At 42.5% G+C, this 19,992-nt stretch overlaps 2 protein-coding genes and 1 long non-coding RNA gene across 4 annotated transcripts; 1 reads left to right on the plus strand and 2 right to left on the minus strand.

The window, feature by feature from the left end:
* Window positions 1-1,520: 1,520 nt before the first annotated feature.
* On the minus strand, window positions 1,521-7,821 carry LOC110988365 (transmembrane protein 26-like). Of its 2 annotated transcripts, none has more exons than XM_087138565.1 (4): window positions 7,375-7,821; window positions 6,892-7,139; window positions 5,555-5,723; window positions 1,521-4,703 (listed from the first exon to the last, which is right to left on the minus strand). In XM_087138565.1, the coding sequence occupies exons 2-4, from the start codon at window positions 7,080-7,082 to the stop codon at window positions 4,047-4,049; spliced, it is 1,017 nt and encodes a 338-aa protein (XP_086994691.1). In that variant the 5' UTR covers window positions 7,083-7,139; window positions 7,375-7,821; the 3' UTR covers window positions 1,521-4,046. The 2 variants fall into 2 exon arrangements, with proteins under 2 accessions (XP_086994691.1, XP_086994681.1); XM_087138555.1 differs by having other exon boundaries at window positions 6,892-7,263; window positions 7,375-7,820.
* A 689-nt stretch (window positions 7,822-8,510) lies between these two features.
* LOC147800514 (uncharacterized) lies at window positions 8,511-9,741 on the plus strand. The gene is made up of 2 exons (XR_015427466.1): window positions 8,511-8,664; window positions 8,932-9,741. It is a non-coding gene; the product is annotated as an uncharacterized LOC147800514 (long non-coding RNA).
* Window positions 9,742-15,732: 5,991 nt separating this feature from the next.
* Window positions 15,733-19,857, minus strand: LOC110982898 (transmembrane protein 26-like). Its single transcript, XM_022241667.2, has 3 exons — window positions 19,519-19,857; window positions 19,225-19,393; window positions 15,733-17,985 (listed from the first exon to the last, which is right to left on the minus strand). The coding sequence occupies exons 1-3, from the start codon at window positions 19,707-19,709 to the stop codon at window positions 17,269-17,271; spliced, it is 1,077 nt and encodes a 358-aa protein (XP_022097359.1). The 5' UTR covers window positions 19,710-19,857; the 3' UTR covers window positions 15,733-17,268.
* Between the last annotated feature and the right edge of the window lie 135 nt (window positions 19,858-19,992).

Consider the following 19,992-nt stretch of genomic DNA (forward strand, 5'->3'; position numbering starts at 1 on the left):
AATCCAAGTTGGTGTAAAAGCAGTTGGGAGGGAGCAACATCACGAAGCGATGGCTTTATGCAACGGAGCAGTCATGCCGTGCCCTGCGGGAGTTTTTAGTTTGGAACATTTAGTCGTTACATGTATTTATCAGAAATGAATAGGCTTGGTAACAGTTTATAGATATGTTGTCATTACAATGCTGGCGTTAAAATGCCCAAGCAGGTCCTGTGCCAACTATTAGAACATATTACACGTAGTCGTTAGACTCAAGCAATTCCTGTGATGTCTTTTTTGCTTGGTTCTCGTAATGACTGAGCAGTCCTAATTAAACTCCAACCGCCTTTAGATTGTCTCGAGGTGCCCTTCTAAATGCAACGAAATCCAAGGCAACTGAAGAAAGAACTCAGTTATGCAACCAGCCTTTTGAGCATCGACTGATAAAAGAAATCAAGAAATCGATGTATAAACTTGGTTCCTTATTTTTATCCCGGCTACATTCGAGCTGAGAGCTGAAGAGTTGTAGACCGTGTCAGCCAAAAGCCCTTCTTGTCTCGGTACGCGATTCGTTTCTCCAACAAATCGAACTGGAGCAGCCACAGACCTGGGAGCACGCTGGCCGGATATAAGCAGACGCTGGGACAAAACCTGTTACCAGAACGGCAGACAAACGGAACGGATCACAAATCAGAAAAGATCTCAGTCTCTCAGTGCCCGGCAAAAGGGCGCAAGTGCGCTTACACCCTTTTGCCGGGAAGTATTATAACAGCAGTAAAACTGTTCCTGGTACAAGGACGTAGGAAACACACTTTATTTATTTAGTAAGAAAGGACAAAATTTACTGCAAAAATCAACACAGGCTGTGCAAAAAGCAACCTTTGAACAACTTATTAACCGACTTCGGATTTTTTTTTTTACTTTTTAAAGGAAATCTTCATATTTCATTAAAATAAAACAGTTGCATACTTACGTCCTTTTGCCGGGAATTTTTTTTATGCAGTGGTCATGCTTCCTGGCAAAATGTAACCAGTTGACTTAGTTGTTGGTTTGGAATGAATGGGTATTTCTGTAATCTGAGTTACTTGTATTCAGGTTGGGTCACTCCACAGGCTTTAATTCATTATGCATGAGGTATGGTCCCCTTTTGGCATACACTGCATTCTTATATTCTGGTGTGTGCATTTAAGCATAGACTTTGGTATAAAAGGCCCTGGTAGGCAATGAGTATTGTCATTCCTTCTTTCGCCTCTGCTCGCTGCACCAGCTTGATTGGTCTGGCTTGCCCCTGTCATGTACATGTAGTCTGTTGGGCGTGACATGGGGATATGTAGTTGGAGATTGTACCACCATAGCATGGGGAATGATCAACCCTGGGTGGATGTTTAGCTGAGGTATGTTACACTTTCTTGCTTTATAATTAATGACTCAAGTGGTGATATTTAGTGTACAAATTTTTATATGTAATGTGTTATTTAAAAATGAGAATATGGGTGTTAAAAATTGTATTTTTATCTTTATAGCTACACACTCTTTCAAGTTGGGGTTTGCTTGCCGGGTAGTTCCGATTTGAGTTTAATTTTGTAGTCTTTTAATTTGCGGGTTAATTATTTTGTCGCTTGCCATAGTTATGATTATGAACCATAAATAAACTAATGGAAAATCAAGAAATTATCAGTGTTCAAAGACTTGGTACGAATTTGTCTAAGACTGGCCAATAAAATGTTGACTTTTACTGGAAGCCTTAGTTCATAAGTAACAAAATGCGCTATTTCATCACAGGGAGTGATCGTGAAATCTCATAAAATACGCTTTTGTACAAATGCCATTAAAATTATTCAAACAAAATGCAAAATCGTGTAAACAACTGGGCTATTTATTCCCAAAATAACTCCAGAAGAAAGAGCTCATTAAGGGCAATGACTGCACGTATAGATTTAGGGCACACAGCGTAATGCAAGCAACTGTGCAAACATCAAATTTGATGTTGTCATGAGTTAACACCAAGCACCAACAAAGCATGAATATTTAATTTCCTACAACTCAGTGCACTAAGTTTTAAGAATGTAGATTACCAGCGACAAATTGTATCCTACAGGGTACAAAGATGGTGCGTAGCAAGCGTTCGCTGCGCTCTGGCTATGGACATACCAGACACGCCAGAAAGCGGTAACTTGCCAGATGTTACAGCCCGGGCAGTTCAAACTGAGATAAAGATCCAGTCTGTTTTCCGTTTTGGTCACTCCCATTTATAGTTGTTGAAAACGCTGGACATGTCAGTGGGCATTATCTGAAACCACACGACGTGTATAACTACCTAAATGTGTATTTATGTAACAACGAATATGCTGCACTCCTGAGAAAAACCAATTGTAATCTTAGAGTTTAGATACTGGTTTGGTCGCGTCGTCAGAGTTTGGAGATTAAAAAACCCCGAAGATCAAAATCGTACCACGGAGCCCCAAATCATACCACGCGTGCACCAGAAGCGGATAAATATGGTAGAGGTTACTTCAGTGCGTGCGTGGGCCTTTTCACTCAGTCCAGTTAATGTAGAGGTCGGCATGGTTCATGTGCATATTCGTATAGTCCAAGCAACTAAAGAACAGTTGGGGATATTTGCTGTCACTAAAACTTTCAAAAACCCATTTATTGGCAAGTACACGTACATGGATATACTAATTGTTCGGGGCAGGGTGTATTTTAGTCAGTGCAACGGATATTCAACGCAAAACATAATTCTTAACTATATAGGGATTTCACATTGATGCCGCCTGCGCATAACCGCATCGAAACCGAGGCTCTCTGTGTTGGACTTGATCGCGTGCGCCCGCGGAGTCGACACAGGGCATGCAGTATCCGGTTCGTAAGTGTGCCGCCACTTCAGTTTAAACCACGCCCACTGCACATGCACATACACGACCACTGCAGGTTCGTTAGTTCGCGGTAAATTTCCGTTATTTTTTTCTTTTGATTTTTCGTGTCGAGTCATCCTGAAAGACTCTTCCACAAAAATTTGCAGCCTGAAAAGTCTTAATTTAATATGCCTTCATGAATTTTGTGTCTTGACTACTTACTTTCAATCGTCTGATCGTATTAAGAATTGAAGTTGACACATGCAGCCTCGTTTTCAAACGCGGAAGTGCGCAAATCGATGCTAAAGCGACGTCATATTGGGATCCCTCTATACGTACGTTATCAAATAAACTGCTCATAGAAACAATTACATCTAATAGAGGCAATTCTCGTTTGGCTTTAATTTTGCATGGACGGTAACACTAAGGCTCTTTGAAAACCCTAAGACTCGGTGGTAAATACAAACACTATATCACAAATTATTAAAGACTAACCCACTATGTACACATTATATTGCAACTTGCTGTCATGCGTATATTACTTTTTATACATAATTTACAGTTATTTGTCAGTTGTTATATTCACCTCAAAGTACCGACTAATGTCCAAAGAAACTCCATTTCACTGTGGAAACAGCTATGAGACATTATAAAGTAAAATGGCAGACATCATGAAAAATCACCCATCTCTGGATCAGAATTATCAATAAACAACGCCCGTCATTTCACAGATGCAGCGCATCATAACAAAACGCACAGCTACCTCCCTCAGCCCAGGTACGTCATTGCTGTGTACTCGTGACATTCAGCAATTTCAGAGCATTGTCCCACTGTGCTGGCATTTTAGTCAGTGCAGCGATCACGTTCGTTCACGTGAGACACGCGTGGCATAAAGTGTGATTAGATACCGTGGGCCGCATGCCCGCCTTTGCATCTGCAACTCTTTTTAACTTTCATGCTTACCTATGATTATTTTCTTTTTCTGCTATCGGTTAAGAAGGCAGATCCATAGCACGGAAGACGCTGTCCCGTTTCGACAAAATTAATAACGTAATAAAAATGCTCAATTGCAGTGTGGGCGGTCTTGATCTATGACGTCAGCTTGATAATTTGCATGTCATTGGAAATGAAACTGATCATAAGCCACCGACTAGCATTCGCTAACACGTGAATGGAGAGTTTACCACTACGACTTTCTCTAGGTTTTACTTCCTCTTAACTAGCGGCCTCGGTCAGAGTCTTTTGTGAGGAGTTCTGCTGATCATTGCTGATGTCACCCTCTTCCACGGCTTCCATGGCTTCCACGTCGGGCTCCACTGTGCTCGGTCCGTCGCAGCACACGATGGTCATCCTGTACACCTGCAGTAGGATGACCAAGATGTTCTTGATGGTGAAGAACAACATCATTTGATTGATGACGCTGTAGTTGATGAGCAGGAACAGACGCATCACCAGGAACGGGCCGTCCTGCATCAGGATGGTGGTGCAGAGGGCCCAAATCTCGTTCTCGCAGCACCGACAGCAGCCCTTGCAGGACCGACCGCCGGTCGTCCTGGCGGCCCGAGTGCGGGGAGCGGACACCGAGGTCAGCACCAGGGTGAACTGGAGCAGGCTCCAGCTCCACAGGCCCAGGATGATGATGATCAGGAGGAGGTTGCAGATGACGACCTGCTCCTTGAGGCTCTCCAGGGAGAACTCCAAGATGTCGGCCGCCATACCGATGTACACGAGCAGCAACTGGGACAGCTGGTCACGGGTGAGCGATCCCTTCGGCAGCAGCCATCTTCCCATAATCAAGAGGGCAAGCAGGAACTGCTCAAGGCTTAGAGCCCACGCGTCGTCTGACAAGGATACAGGAATGCTGACCTGAAGCTGGAAAAAGAAACAGAAAAGTTGCACTATGATCAAAAAATAAATGACACTCATATTTTATTGTCGTTGAAGCGCAAAAAAAAAGAGTTTCACTGATTACTTGTATTTACATTTTATACTGTTACAAATTAAACCAGTAAATAATTATAATAATAAAGATTACCGCTAATGGGTCATTAGGGAGACATTCCCATAAGAACGTGCACAACATGTTTCCAACTTTACTGCCATAATTCAATATTCCCTAGTCTGATCTGAACGAAACTTTGTATGTTTTCATTTTAGACTCTAATCTATCATCTCTCAAAATTTGGACGGTAAAATTCGGCCTCCTTCTGGTAGTTTGAAAATAGGGAGACATTAAAATGTCTCTCTAAAAGCCAATGTCTCCCTAATGCTGAAAAATGTACCACAAAATGTCTCCCAAATGACCAACAAATTATTTTTATTGAATGACAATTTAATTTAACAACAATAATAACATATTGAATAATCTCCTCATGTGTAGACGGCGTTTGTTTTATATACACAATGTAAAGGGTTACATAATACAGATTGTAACGGTTTGTCCCAAACTTTTTCTCAATAATCCAGAAGAGAGTAAAACATGCTGTTGTAAGTTCAAGATTTAGGATTCCGGATCATAGACTGGAAGTGTTGGACGCTGGCGCTTTACCAACAAGTGGCACGACAGGGGTTCGATACACAGTGCTGCATCTGTGATGAACAGAAAAAGCTGTGTTCCCCGACCGAGCCCTTTATCAACCCCGCCAAGGAAACGAGCCCCAGTCGTGGCCACAGTAATCACGACAAGTATAAAAGGATGCTGCACGGGAATATCAATTCCTTACCCCTGCAACATTAGAGCTGAGACCCGATGAATTGTACACCGTGTCCGACGAGCAGTCCGTCCAGCCCATGGAGTCACGGTACTCGATGCGCGTCTCGTACAAATCGAATTGCAGCAGCCACAGACCCGGCACCACACTGGCCAAATATAGCAGAACGCTGGGACAGAACCTGTTCAGGCATTAGGAAAGACAAAACTTTCAAAAGTTCCAAGAGGACTGTTTAAAAGCCCCTATGGCTATCCCCGAAATGAAATAAACTAAAACAACCGAGAAGTAAAATCTCTACAAAACAGCATCGGCGTTTTACTGAAGGGTTTTAATACCAGAAATCTGTTTCGGTTGCTGTGACTGACCAACATACGTGTTTGCTATTCGTTTCAATTGTCAGGATCGATGTCCAAATCAACATCGATTTGTGCGCAACTGTTCGATAATGGCATATAGGGCAGATGGACAATAAGGAAAATACCGAAGAAGGGAAAAACATCACTTCAAGAGCAGCATTTATCTCTCGGACTGAACCGGGATTGTAAGTTCAACCATAATTTTGGTCATCCTTTACTTAAAATTGTATGTCTTTGCGGAATGGAATCCGACTTCGCTAACTTTGTGAATGTTGCCAAGAAGGTTCATCCCCATGCGTCCTCACAAGGTTGCTTGATTCATAATTGCCTCGTGACTACTTTGGACGACTGGTTAGAGAGCAATTACTCGCCGATTAACCAGTTCATTCACCCCCTTATTCACTGTTGCTATATCACCTCTTAATTGTTTTATAATTGCACCCAACTGTAATTAGAAACATTAATAGTTCTCAGATACAAACAGTACCTGCAAGTCAAAGAAATGTTTGCAGTAACTGAAAATATGAAGGCGTGTAATGCTTTAGGATGGACGATTAGAAAATGTTTCTCCCTCTTTCTGTTGCTCCGACAGTTTGATTTGTTTTGAAGGCGCATTATCAATATCAAGAGTTGAATGAATTATTCACACGCAGTTTCAGTGACGGCGATGGAATAGCGAACATCATTTAAATGAAACACTCGATTCTGTAATGGACATGTACGCCATGTAAGCGGACCTAGTTCTGCGTCCCGATTCACAATGTAAAGGTTGTGAATATGAGATATTAAACTTTATCTGTCAATCATCGGTATTCTTTCCTGTTAATTTTGATGTCAAAAGGTAGTCTGGTTACTCGGCAAAGTCCATTAGATGTGAAAATGACTTATTTGATATTTTGAGAAACTATAATTACTGCTGACAACATACCCAATCCACTACCACGAAGAGCAAACCCAAAGAGGGGAACCAACTTTGAAAAAAGTCTGTCTTACCACTTCCATTCCCCGTTCTCCGTGAACTTAAGAGTGATGATCATCTCGAAGGGCAGCAGACAAACCGGGATGACCAGCAGATAGTAGATCATCTCGGAATTCACCTCCGTGACTCGCCAAATGGTGATGATGCCGTGGATTGCGAACAGGCACCTGGCCAGCAGGGCCTTCAGGAACGACACGACGCCCATGTCGGATTCTTATTGCTTCTGAATGGGTGAAATCTAGTTGAGAGACTGTCACCAGCACTGTTGTAAACGAAAGTAACTCTAGATCTGTCGATTTCAGTGTTCTCTCTGGAGTATGTTGACGCTTGCTGTACAATTGCCGGACTGCATCGATTGGTTGCAATTTTCAGGCACTTCAGAACATCTGTTGTCACGAAAACTCTCTTCGGTATTTATCTTTCCAGGAAATTCAACAGCACTTTTTGGCCCAAAACACACCCAGTAAATTTAAGGTAAAGTCCGTGTTGAAATCTACCTCTACTGGAGAATGATAAAAGCCAAGGAAACCAAAAAGACTAAGGGACCGTCTGCTGTCCACGCTGACCTCTATACCACTAAACCTATCCACGTGTCTTCAACTTTTGAATTAGATCTCAGCGAGGAGATAGACTCTGTATGACTACTGGAGCAAGAACAGCTGAAGCATTCACTGATATGCGTTTATCACACCATATGAAGTACGAAGCATAATATAATTCTTGCTCCAAGTTTTGCTGCTGTAACGTGCAAGGAACTCTCACAAGTCTAAAGACCGGCGACAACACTGTTATCTACTACTTGCGTCACCCACGCCGGTTATTACGTCTCACATCATCCCATCGTATAGGTGGATTATCGACCTTTACAGCACAACGCACCAGACAATTGTCGATATCATCCTAGTGATCCACCCTCGACCCCTCTGTTGTGTTGTGCAGCCCTGTCCGCGCTTTTGTGTTGGAGTTTATTTACTCTTTGAAAAGATGAAGGGATAGCAACGGTGGCACTGATCCGGTAAATAGGTGGTTGCTAAGGGATTACCAAGGACATGCGCAGAGGGTTTTATCATGTCATTGCGAATAAGGTTAAGTCCCCTAAGACATGCACATCAAGCTTTGTGACTCATAATAGTTATCCTGCTCTGTCATGTTCCTTTTTTGTGAATTTCTGTGCATGTAGGCTCATAAAACACATCCTGCATAAAGCTAGCTGTCGTCCACGTCTAACGTGACAAGTTTTTAAAAAGGAAAATCCTCACGAAGCCAGAGGGTAACAAGGCATGGCACGCGGATGTATCCTTTCCACAACTTGCTTGGAACCTTTTTTCACCGAGATTCCCCAACTGTTTCTGTATATTCTCGTGGAATATTTCGGAAATTCATTGAAACGATGTAATAGCCTACGGTATAAGTATATCATGAACTGAGGTGAAAGCCCATAAGAAAGACGCTTTGCTACATAATTACTTGGAGTGTGAAAGTCGCCGGCAATTCACAAAATGGAACATTTTGCCTCTCCCTACTTATCTCTGTTATATTGCAGCATAGCACCCTATGTAATCTTCCAGATTTTTTCAGCGAAATAAGGTATATAGGATTGTTTTATTCAAATATTCCCAAACTGCAGGGAAAAACCAACCAGTCTTCACAAAACGGCCTGTTAGCGTCATGACGCAAGCCTACTATGACTAAAACGTTGAGTCTCCCGGTGAGACTCCAAGTACATGAGCACACTTGGACATGCTACACCTGATGGTTCGGAACCCTCGATCTAAACGCGCTTTCAGGTCAGTTTATTTAGAGATTGGTGTTTTCTCCCAGCGAAAAATCAGCATAAAGAAGTAATTACATGGAGTTAGTAAACCCGGCCCCATTGCTGGTCGTTATTGAAAGGGACTAACCCAATAGCATGACTCGAGAACACATAACACCAGTGTTGGATGTAGTATTTACGAGTTACGTCAAGGGTGGGGCGTTAAAACTGAGGTAAACTCCACCCACCCGACTGCGCATGTTCTATCTTATCTTGTGTCTTTTCATTCTTAAATTACCAGTCAACAGAGCAGAGACACAGTAAAAAGACAAAGTATTTCCTCCGGGCTATGGAGGGAAATGGAGATATATTCCCTCGTCACCCAGCTCCCGAACAGGCACTGGGTGATAAGCGAACCAACGAGATCGCTGAGACGGCTGATAGCGCCACCACGTGGTTAGACAACACAATGAGAAAACTCTGGGGTGTTTGTCACAGTCCTTCCACGTCTCCAGCGGAGGCTTCATCATTTCGCACCCGATGCAAGTTTTAGCAACGATTGAGCCGTTTACACTAAATGAAAATTCTCCTAATCATGGCTTCATAACATAAATTCGGGTGTTTCTGTAACAGGTATCCTGTATTTGGGTGTTTCTGTAACAAGTATTGTGTATCATCTTACTTGTTGGCACCGTCCTTCAGGCATTTTTTTGAGAGCCAGCCCTTCACACTACCCCACCCTTCCAGTAAGGCCAGGTCTGTGTTTTTTATCAGCTTCTCCACCTCAGTCAGAGCATGGAGGAAGGATACAAAGGAAGTGCAACTCTGTCATTTCAAAGTAGGCCTACTCAATGATCATCGCCACCCACTCAGAAGAAACATTTCAAAATTTTCCGATTATTGGCCGCAGCTTAGCCGGACGATTTTGGCCAATCATATCTAAAGAGATATTTGTGTTGCTTTGCTTGCAGTTAGCTACGACTTCTCGCTATGAACTAGTGATCGTGAGATACACGTGCTGTAGTAAAATAATTGAAATAAAATATTGTATAAAGAACTTTTCCCCAAATTTATCAGAAGAAAGCGGAAAGGGCATTTGTTCTTCTATTCATTGATGTAAGTTTCACATCCACATTTGCTGTACGTAGGGAACCATCCGGAAGAGAAGGCAAGCTGTTGCCCTACTGTAGTGGTATTTTTGTGCAATTTCCCCCTTCGTCCACATCATACTGAGCCTTTTCTCCAACAGTGGTGGCGCCCCACCTTCGAGCATAAAAGTCTGAAACTGTTCAAATTTGGCAATCGTGGTGGCATCCGCAAGGGCTCGTGTTCTTCTATCCATTGATGCAAGTTAGTTAGGTAAATATTGTCGAAAGAAGTAGATAGTTGCCGCCCTAGTGCTTCGTATTTTTGTGCAATTCTTTTGTCGACACCTTACAGGGCCTTCTCCCGCGCAGAAATGTCTACATGTGTTCAAGCATAAAATATCTGCAAAATTTTCAGATTAATCTTCCAATCGTTTTAGCTTCGGAAACGGCATGTGTTACTCTGTTCATTGATTTAAGTTTCATATCCATTTTTGCTGTAATTAGGGAAATATCCGGAAGGGAAGGCAAGTGTTGTGCCTCTTCCCACTATAAGAGATGGCTACATTATCTTCGAGCATAAAAATTGTCTAAATCTGGCAATCGTGGTGACCTTGGAAGGGACACATGTTCCTCTATCCATTGACGTAAGTTTCATATCCATATTTGCTGTTGTTAGGGAAATGTTTGCCCTACTGCGTTGTATTTTGTTGTATTCTATGCAATTTGTTTGGTCCACGAGTTAAAGTTCCTTATATTATACATGCAATGATATAGCTACGTAACATTCGAGCATGAAAAGTCTGAAAATTGTCAGAAAGTCTGAAAGGTCTGGTAATTGTGGTGGCATCAGAAAAAGCACGCGTTCTTCTGTACATGGATGTAAATTTCAAATCCACATTTGCAGTAGTTAGTGAACTAATGGCAAAACAAGTCGAAAGTTGTTGCCCTATACAACATGTACTTCGTATTCCAGCCTCGTTTTGAAACTATAACGGTTCGCCCTGATAAAGGACTATTTTCCTCTCCACATCATTCTGAACCTCTTCCCGCTCAGTGATGGCTGGCTATATTTGAGCATAAGTCCCAAAATATTGAAATCTGGCAATCGTGGTGTAATTTGTAGAGGCATATGCACAGGTTCCTCTTTCATTTGTGTACATTTCATCTCCAGATTTGCTGTCGTTAGGGAAATACCGGGGAAAAGGTCGAAAAATTGTTGTCCCAGTGTTTTGTACTTAGAAGGGATTCTGCTTTTGTTCACGCCACATCGGGCCGCCCGTGCAAAGATGGCTTCATATATTCGAGCATGAAAAGTCTGAAAATATTCCAAATCTGATATTCGTGGTGGCATCTGAAACCGCACGTTTCTCTGTCCATTTATATACAGCGTTCATATCAATATTTACTGTCGTTTGGAAGTGGCCTACTTGGGCACTTCCCTCCCAAAGATGAGGTCCCCTGCACATTTCGAGCTTAAAATGTACGAAAATTGTTCACATCTGGAATTGGGGATGGCCTCTGAAAGGACACACGTTCTTCTTTCCATTGATGCAAGTTTCCTTTCCATACCGTACCGTAGTTAGGGAAATAACCTGTGAAAGAAGGCAGAAGCTGTCCTACTGTTTCGTATTTTTGTGTTATTCTCCCTTTGTCATCAGGTAAATGGCCCTAGTTCCTCCTGCGCAAAGAGCAGTCTCTATTTTTGCATAAAAGTCCGAAAATTGTCCAGAACTGGAAACCGTATTGGCATCGGAAAGGGCACGTGCTCTTCTATCCTTTCATCTGGCTGTCATCCGAAGGCTCATGTTTCCTACTCTACGCACTTGTACAAGTTTTTAATATCTATGTGTCAAGAGGTCAGAGAGATATCGGCCAATGAAGTTCTACCATTCTTCACACGTTAGTTGGTCTGATTTGAGCACAAATGGATCTCCATATCTGAGCTTAAAGAGTCTGAAAATAGCCCAGATGAACCCATTTTGGTGTCATCCGAAGGGCTACAATATTCTCTACCCAGTGATGCAAATTGCACTTGCGTATTTCGAAAGGTTGGAGAAAAATCTAGGAATAAAAGCAAGAATTTGGGTAAGTCATCATTACCAGCACAGTGTCGTAGAAGTTGGTACCTTAATACTTCTACACAAACACCCCTTGCACAAGGGGTTTGTGCAGAAACCCTGTCAGACCGCAAGTATCTACCCCTAACCACGTTCAAATAACTCGGCAGCCAAAGACGAGCAATGTCGCTGACAGCCTTTCTAAGTTTAATGTTTGGAGGTAATTCCCTCCGGAATGATAGCAGCGTTGCAGGGTCAGAAGACGTTAAACAGTGCTGTAAAATCAAGATGTATACGTCTTCTTTCATTTTCAAATGGGCCAGCAGGTAGAGACTTTAATAGCGACCACGAGACAAGCCTATGAATGATAAACCAGCCGAAAATTACACTACGCCTAACATACAAAACGAGCAAGAACAACAAGGTAGAAATGAGACTGATTAGCTGGTCACCTCCAGACAGGAGAAGCACGTGATGGTGAGCAGGCCGCAAGAGAATTCCCCGACAACAATCCCCTGCTTGCAGAAATAGAACATAATCCAGCCATTCTTGACAGCTACAGAGTTCCAAGTTGGAAATGGTGCACTTCCACATCACATCAGAAAGCGAGGCGCAGAGAGGAAAAGCAACAAGTTAATGCATAAGACAGTTACCGGTATTGAAAAAAAAATGTGACAACCCAGATCCCCGAAACTGTGACTGCCGATCCAGAGAAATTGCCAAAAGATTACGGCAGCAGAGGGAGAGTGTCATGGGCATTGCACACGACATTAATTTTGTTGAGGAAGAATATTTTTTACTACGTATGGCTTTTGACTGTAGCCTGCAGAAAGGGGAAATAAATGAAAACGTGGCTGCTTGGAATGGCCTTCACGAAAGGCGACATAATTTCTATCTTGAAGATGATAGAATCGAGAGATGGATTTTCTCTGTATGATGACATTGTCCAGGTTAACTCTGCACGGCATTTCCATGTTTCCATGGAAATAATCGAGCATCTCCGACAACTATTGCCTGGTTTCTTTGCTCCTAGAAGACAAACTGCCACTGTGAAAGTTGAGATGAATGTAAGAGTTAGCTATTCTTCATCCTAAGCACAGAGGCAGTGTTGCATCTTGTTTCAAACTTATGTACTGATTGGAGGTTTGAGTATTGAGAGGACACGCTAGAACAATTTCTTGTCGCAAGTAAAAATATGCTAAGCCTGTAAAACAATGCAGGATAATAAAAGCATGCGTATAAATGGAAAAATATGCCGAGGGATACGACCCGACAAGCATCGGTGAATTCAAACAATACTACTTATTAATTCCTCACTTGACTGGTCGTGTTCATGTACGGTGATATTGTTTGATAATAAATTAATAAATAGGAGTGGGTTTCGGTTCGGTAATTTAAAACCCACGCTTTCTTTAATAGAAACCCTTAGGCCTATTTCGTGGGATGGACTGTGTACAAACATAAGGATAACAAAAGAAAAATGCTGAAATTAAAATTTCATTAAATACATTTCGATGGAACGTTGAATATCAGTACGCATGCAATAATTGAATTACAAGCTAAAATGTAAGAAACGTTGAAAAGAGAGCATAAATGAATATTGCTGTCACTGTTCAATGATTTTGTCATTTAGCAGTTCAAGCATGGTCATCAAAAGAACGGACTTTTAAGACCAATACAAAACAGGGATGTTAGCGCTAGTGCAACTATTGCTGGATAGTTTTTGCATGTCATTCATATGAAATGTCACAACTGTGCTACCAAGTCTGAAAATTTCCTGTTTCGTGTATCTGGAGTGTTGTTTCATTCATTTTGAATCTGAAAGATCACAAATAATTTAACAATGTTGACCGTGACAGAAAAATCAGCTGAACTCTATGTCAAACAAATAGTTAACTTAAAGAAATTTTTCATCGCCGTATCAATTTAAATTCTGTTTAATTTTTAATTCAGTTTGGAAATGTAAATTCAATAAAAACTTAATGTTTAAGGTGTTCACTTTTGCTGTTCTATATTGATGTAATAGTTACCGATAATTTTCAGTATTTGGCAAAGGTAAACTTTAAGATAAGTTTATTAAATCGTTTTCCCAGTAACAACATTTAAGTGCATGCTGGCGATAACAACTACAGACATTTTGAAACCATCTTCTTATCTAAGATGCTATAGCGGCATCATCATATCTCCTTTATATCAGAAGTATATTTAGCGTTATTTTCATGTGTAGAAGTGAATGTTATGTTAGAAAGATTTGCGACGAAAAGGGTACTTCTACAGGTTCAATCGAATTGTCACCTCATATTAGGCATGCGCCCCCTACTGAATAGAATGAAAATTCCACCCCAAACTCGCATTCCCTTTTTTCCACCGGCAACCAGCCCCGTCTGACACGGTCAATCCAGCGAGGCAATCCGCATCCCTTTCTCAGCACACTCGCATCCCCTTTTTTCACCGGCAACCAGCCCCGTCTGACACGGTCAATCCGGCGAGGCAATTCGCATCCCTTTCTCAGCCCACTTGCATCCCCTTTTTTACCGCCAACCAGCCCAGTCTGACACGGTTAATCCGGCGAGGCAATTCGCATCCCTTTCTCAGCCCTCTCGCATCCCCTTTTTTACCGCCGACCAGCCCCGTCTGACACGGTCAATCCGGCGAGGCAATTCGCATCCCTTTCTCAGCCCACTCGCATCCCCTTTTTTCACCGGCAACCAGCCCCGTCTGACACGGTCAATCCGGCGAGGCAATTCGCATCCCTTTCTCAGCCCACTCGCATCCCCTTTTTTCACCGGCAACCAGCCCCGTCTGACACGGTCAATCCGGCGAGGCAATTCGCATCCCTTTCTAAGCCCACGCGCATCCCCTCTTTCACCGGCAACCATGCTTCAACACAAACGGAAAATGTGACTTTAAAACTGTCCACAATTAAAGGAAGCCGTAATTTTTTGAAATTGGGGACTCGGTCAACTGAGTCCTATTTCAAATATATAATTCGGAACATTGTTTTGCAAGAAAAATCCCATATAAATTCCATAAATAAGGTCTTTGGAATGAATGGAAACCGAATATCAGGAGTTTTACAATAGGGAAGCTCTCATACATGTGATGAATGAGAGCTTGAGATGTCAAAATTTAACAAATTTGACTGCCAGTTTTAGTCCTAGTCCTTTGTGATTACAGTCTTCAATCGTCATTGTAAGATCCTAATGGAGTGATTTTCTTGTAGCTCTGTGAATAAAATAAGTCCCTTTTAAATTAAAGCTTATTTGATAAAATTCATTAAAACCTTTGACTATAGAAATACATAGTTGGGGGACGAATAACTGAGGCCCAGACAGCTTTATAGAATTTATGTCCCCAGCAGATTTCAAATATTTGGGTATGGCAGAAACAGACCCTTTAGACGGCCTTTTGCGGCTTTTAGATAATTGATACAAGAAAATTTTCACTTATATTCCAATCCACGAGACATGTGGGTTTGATTCTCTTTTTCCATGCAATGTACCGGTAGATAGACGGTTATTTAAAAAGTCTGTTTCCTGGCGAATTTTTCTTTCTTTCTTAGTTTAAATTAATTTCTTTCTTTGTGTAGTAATTTTTTGATGATAATTTATCACATGTACAACCCACCAACACAAGAAACGTGTTTTGCAATTAATGAACAAAATTAATGCCAGGCACGAGTGTATCATCGACCAGTCATCCAAGGCTAATTAGTGAATCCGTTCTTGTATCAGTATGATTGTTGATGTGTGCTATGAAACGGCTGCCAAAGAGAACAGGGAAAGGAGTTTATACAGGAAAAGTGACATGTCTTGAAAAGATTATATTTTATAAATCAATGCCACACCATGTACTATGGGGGCAATGTTCATGATAAACATTGTACATAAAATAGTCAAACTCAGAATAGCACATTAAAATTATTTTACAAATCAACTTTTTTGCTTATCACAAAAAGGGTGTGGGATGATTCCACGGCCCATCATCCCACCACCAAAGGTGGGGAGATACATATCCTACCCCCTCAGGATTTGTGTAAATGAGAAAAATAAATTATTGGCAACAGTACTTTCCAACATTAATAGTCTAAGGCCCGCCCCCAGGAAATGCTGTGTCAATACTATGGAGGTGACTTTACAACATTCTGTGTTGACCGGTCACTGCTGTTATACCCATTTCACTTTGTTAACCAATCAACTATGGCGATTACCTGACCACAAATAACGTGGGCTACTGCCCGTGGCAGCCTGCACCCCCAGCTCTGTTTTTTTATGACAAAAACCGCAAAACTCATTATAAAGAGTAAGTTGGGACAGGATTAAGGTACCAACATTTACGACAGTGTGCTGGTAATGCAGTCCATCCTAATCAAAGAATTTCTTGCATCCGACAAACAATTACAAAGTGACATGTTCTACATGTACATAAATAATTCTCATGTGATTACCTGGATATCCATTGTGTCTGACAATCCAGTATTTCTGATGTCTCATAATCCATAAAACTGTTATTCATGGCTTGTTGTGGTCTCTCCACCACTGCCAGGACCAACGTAAACAAGAGGGATAAATTTTAAACCCAGCCGCCACTACTGCCTGGACGCCGCCATTTTGAAATATAGGGTCCAGTCCACTAATTCAAGCCCCATTGAAAACAGTGTAAAATCAGCACCGTTCTGGGCCCAATAGCATGCACGCCAACATCCGTGAGATTTCTGAAACACAAATGATTCTTGTCTGGTCACTTATCTTTCAATTTCTTTTCAATTTTTTGTGGGTGAACCAATTACATTTTTAATTATTCCCACAAAACAAAATCACCCCCGGCCAAAAAGTGATTTTTCCGAAGTCTGATTGCAGCCATTTTTCAAGTGGCAACCCTCAACTTTCTCGGGCACTTAGGACCATTTTTCAACCGTAGTTTTTAGCCCTTTTGCTTTCATATGAAAGCTCAAAGACCCAGGGAGTTGATCCTGGCAACGATTTACACAACCTCACCATTTTGGGGGCCAAACAATCTCCTTTTTCAAAAGATACTGTGGGGGGCACTTTTAATGCTAATGAGCTGGTCAAAAATTCTCACTTGTCTGCACCCCTATACAATCAACTCGGTCTTCCGCTAGTTCTGTTGTGAGTTCAATAGCATACCATCGCTGATTATATTATAGAGTAAAGGATGTGTCATTTTCGGAACACAATTACGCTATTCAAACTCCAAGGCTGGAAGCCCTGGTCTGACCACGGTGCAGTGATTCTGAATGGCGGTTCAGCATAAAAAACTGCTCTATATCCGGGTTGTTCAAAATTTTATAGATCCCTCCAAAACGGTGGTAGGTGGGAAGGTACATAATTATGGTTTAATGAGTTAAAGCAACCTGTGACAACTGTCACTCTTGGAGTACATGTAATTAACTTTAAAACGACCCAAATGTTGACGGTGCATGTCTTTATTTTTCTACCAACAGTTATTAAACGAATACTTGATACTTCTCTATTAGAATTCGGTTCCAATCACATGTTCCTTCTGTTCGTCTTTGTTTTCCTTTTCTTCCACTTGCCCCTCATCATCAACTTCCAATCCTTCATTGTCCCTGCCTTCCGGTTCCGCCTCCGGCACCCCTTCTTCAACGTCAGGATCGGTCTGCACCCCTGGGCACAGCCCGGGGAAGCGCAGGATGGCAATCCGGTACAACTGCAGCGAAATGATCACGACGTTCTTGACCGTGAAAAACAGCATCAGCTGATTAACCGTGCCGCTGACGATGATGAGATAGAGCCGAACAATCAGGAACGGGCCGTCCTGCATGACGATGGCGATACACAGGGTCCAGATCTCGCTGCCACAGCAGCCTCCGAACACCCCCGAGACTACAGATTTGCGTCGTCGCTTGGCTGCCGGTTGGTCAGCGGCGGCGGACACCGACGTCCTCACCAATGTAAACTGACCCAGACTCCAGCTCCAGATGAGGAGAATGACCGTGATGAGCGCGCGGTTGCAGATGACCGTTTCCTCCCCCAAACTCTCCCCGAAGAACTCCAGGATGTCTGCACCCATGGCGATGTACACGAGCAGCAACTGGGAGAGCTGGTCGCGGGTGAGTGATCCCTTGGGCAGCAGCCATCTTCCCAAGATCAGGAGGATAATTAGGACTTGCTCCAAGGTCACAGCCCAGTCTTCGTCTGACAGGGTCACAGGGACGACCAAATTAAACTGTATGGACGATAAATAAACGAGAGTTTCACTCTGTAACTCGTAAAGTTAAATGGGGCGATTGTCCTCATATTTTCTGTAGGCCTATATCTCCCTTTGTACCATCTTCGGCATATTTCTTGCTGTCATGATAGAAAAGATGCAGTCCGTCAAATCGAGATTTTGGGCTCGCACGGTAGGACGGAGAATATCTCTTTAAAGACCGTATAATCTTTGAAATTGGACCCTTTTACCATATTTGGAGTCACAAATAATATTACCTTTTCCCATGTGAAATTTTGGACAATTTAACGTCGCCATACGCCTCGATTAAGCGTTTTCCAACTGAAGTGTTTCCTTTCCACTTCCTTACATTTGGTCATATTAGGCGATGTGGGATACGGATTTTCAAACTATCCTGATGAGGAGGACGATGAGTCTTTCTTTCGTGGGGATCGCATTTCCGATATCGGGCTTCTCGGGAGAAGAAAAATTATAACATTGGTAGTATGCGTCGTGGTTAAAATGGGTGTGTGTGTGTTTCAGCAAACCCTAAATTTTACTCAAACTTGGTTGCTGCCTGGACATAAAAATGTGTGTTTTTCCTGAAGCTGTCCAGAAACACTTTGGGAGCGGAATCTAAGTACGACCCATTAGCCTGGAAAGTTATATCAATGAAAGAGTATGGCCCATGGTGAGCCCTACCTTTCTGGGTCATTTTTTTCCTTTTTTTTTGCGGGGAAGGTCACCTATTTCTGGAAGCATGACGTAAATTTAGTCAAGCGCACATCTATTAGAGTTCGTTTGAACAACAACGCGAACAACTCTTCCGCGTGCGCTTCACTCCAACATAATGAATGTCCATGCACTGATTAGGGCAGCAAGTAGGCCTAACTCACAAAACTGAGCGGGTCTATAGCTCTGGCTGTACATATGGCATGCGCCCTACCGCCCTGAAAAGGCGGCGTGGACGAGTAGGTCAAATCTGACCCGTTTACTTTTAGAGAGCATCCTCTGGTGCAGTGTTTGGCGAAAATGCGGGTGCTTCCTTACATTTTACTGGCGCGCATGCATGCACTTTTGTGCATGCAAACAGCGTTTCTCACCATCCAAACTCTGCGCTAGTATCCAACATTCACCATCCTGATATTGCTTCTGCTAGCATGTCGAACTTGCTCTTAAAATCTCTCTCCACCCGTTACATTCTACCATTACTCACCCCCCCACGTACACACTCACTTTCCCATACTGATGTCTTACCCCTACAACATCAAAGCTGAGAGACGTTTCGTTGTACATAAAATCTCCCGAGCAATCTGTCCAGCCCATCGATTCTCGATACGCGATGCGTTTGTCGTACAAGTCGAATTGCAGCAGCCACAGGCCCGGCACCACACTAGCCAGATACAGGAGAACGCTGGGACAGAACCTGTTACCAGAGAAGCAAAAGTGTACTGTTCACAACTGTAACAAATTCCACTACAACTGTAAGATGTAAACAGAACAAGGTCTGTTTTCTTCCTAGGAAAATCAACCGTACTTGTGTTTACCCACCACTTCCATTCGCCGTCGTCGGCAAATTTCAGCGTGGTGATCATCTCCACGGGCACCAGACAAACCGGGATGACCAGCAAATAGTATATCTCGGAATTCACCTCCGTGACTCGCCAGATGGTGATGATGCCATGGATTGCGAACAGACCCCGGGCCAGCAGGGCCTTCAGAAAATTCATTTTCGCTTTCATTTTTTTGCCGGAATGATGTACATGTAGTTTGTTCACATCGATGGTGTGAGGCGACTGAGTTTGATGTCGTGTGTACACCGCAGGCTGTTAAAACTACTAATGGTCTCGGTAATAGAACTCAGCCTATCGCCTGATGCTCTGGCCTCGATATCCAGTTCGAAACTGTTTACCAAACAGCCCCCGGATCCTCCAGTTTTTATAGAATTCTTTTACAGCAATGGAGCTTTAAAGGTTATATCAGTGAAACACTCTGGTTAGCACCCATGACTAGAGGCAGCACAAT

The sequence above is a fragment of the Acanthaster planci genome, linkage group LG01 (assembly GCF_054643075.1).
Source record: "Acanthaster planci isolate LZ-2023a linkage group LG01, COTS_SCS, whole genome shotgun sequence".
Lineage (NCBI taxonomy): Eukaryota > Metazoa > Echinodermata > Asteroidea > Valvatida > Acanthasteridae > Acanthaster > Acanthaster planci.

Excerpts from the sequence above, each read along its gene's own strand:
- LOC110988365 (XM_087138565.1), bottom strand. The coding sequence starts at position 7,082 with ATGGGCGTCGTGTCGTTCCTGAAGGCCCTGCTGGCCAGGTGCCTGTTC. Across the intron at positions 5,724-6,891 it reads GAGAACGGGGAATGGAAGTG|GTTCTGTCCCAGCGTTCTGC; the intron begins GTAAGACAGACT and ends ATGCCTGAACAG. Across the intron at positions 4,704-5,554 it reads TCAGCTCTAATGTTGCAGGG|CTTCAGGTCAGCATTCCTGT; the intron begins GTAAGGAATTGA and ends TTCTTTTTCCAG.
- LOC110982898 (XM_022241667.2), bottom strand. The coding sequence starts at position 19,709 with ATGAAAGCGAAAATGAATTTTCTGAAGGCCCTGCTGGCCCGGGGTCTG. Across the intron at positions 19,394-19,518 it reads GACGACGGCGAATGGAAGTG|GTTCTGTCCCAGCGTTCTCC; the intron begins GTGGGTAAACAC and ends CTCTGGTAACAG. Across the intron at positions 17,986-19,224 it reads TCAGCTTTGATGTTGTAGGG|TTTAATTTGGTCGTCCCTGT; the intron begins GTAAGACATCAG and ends TCGTCCATACAG.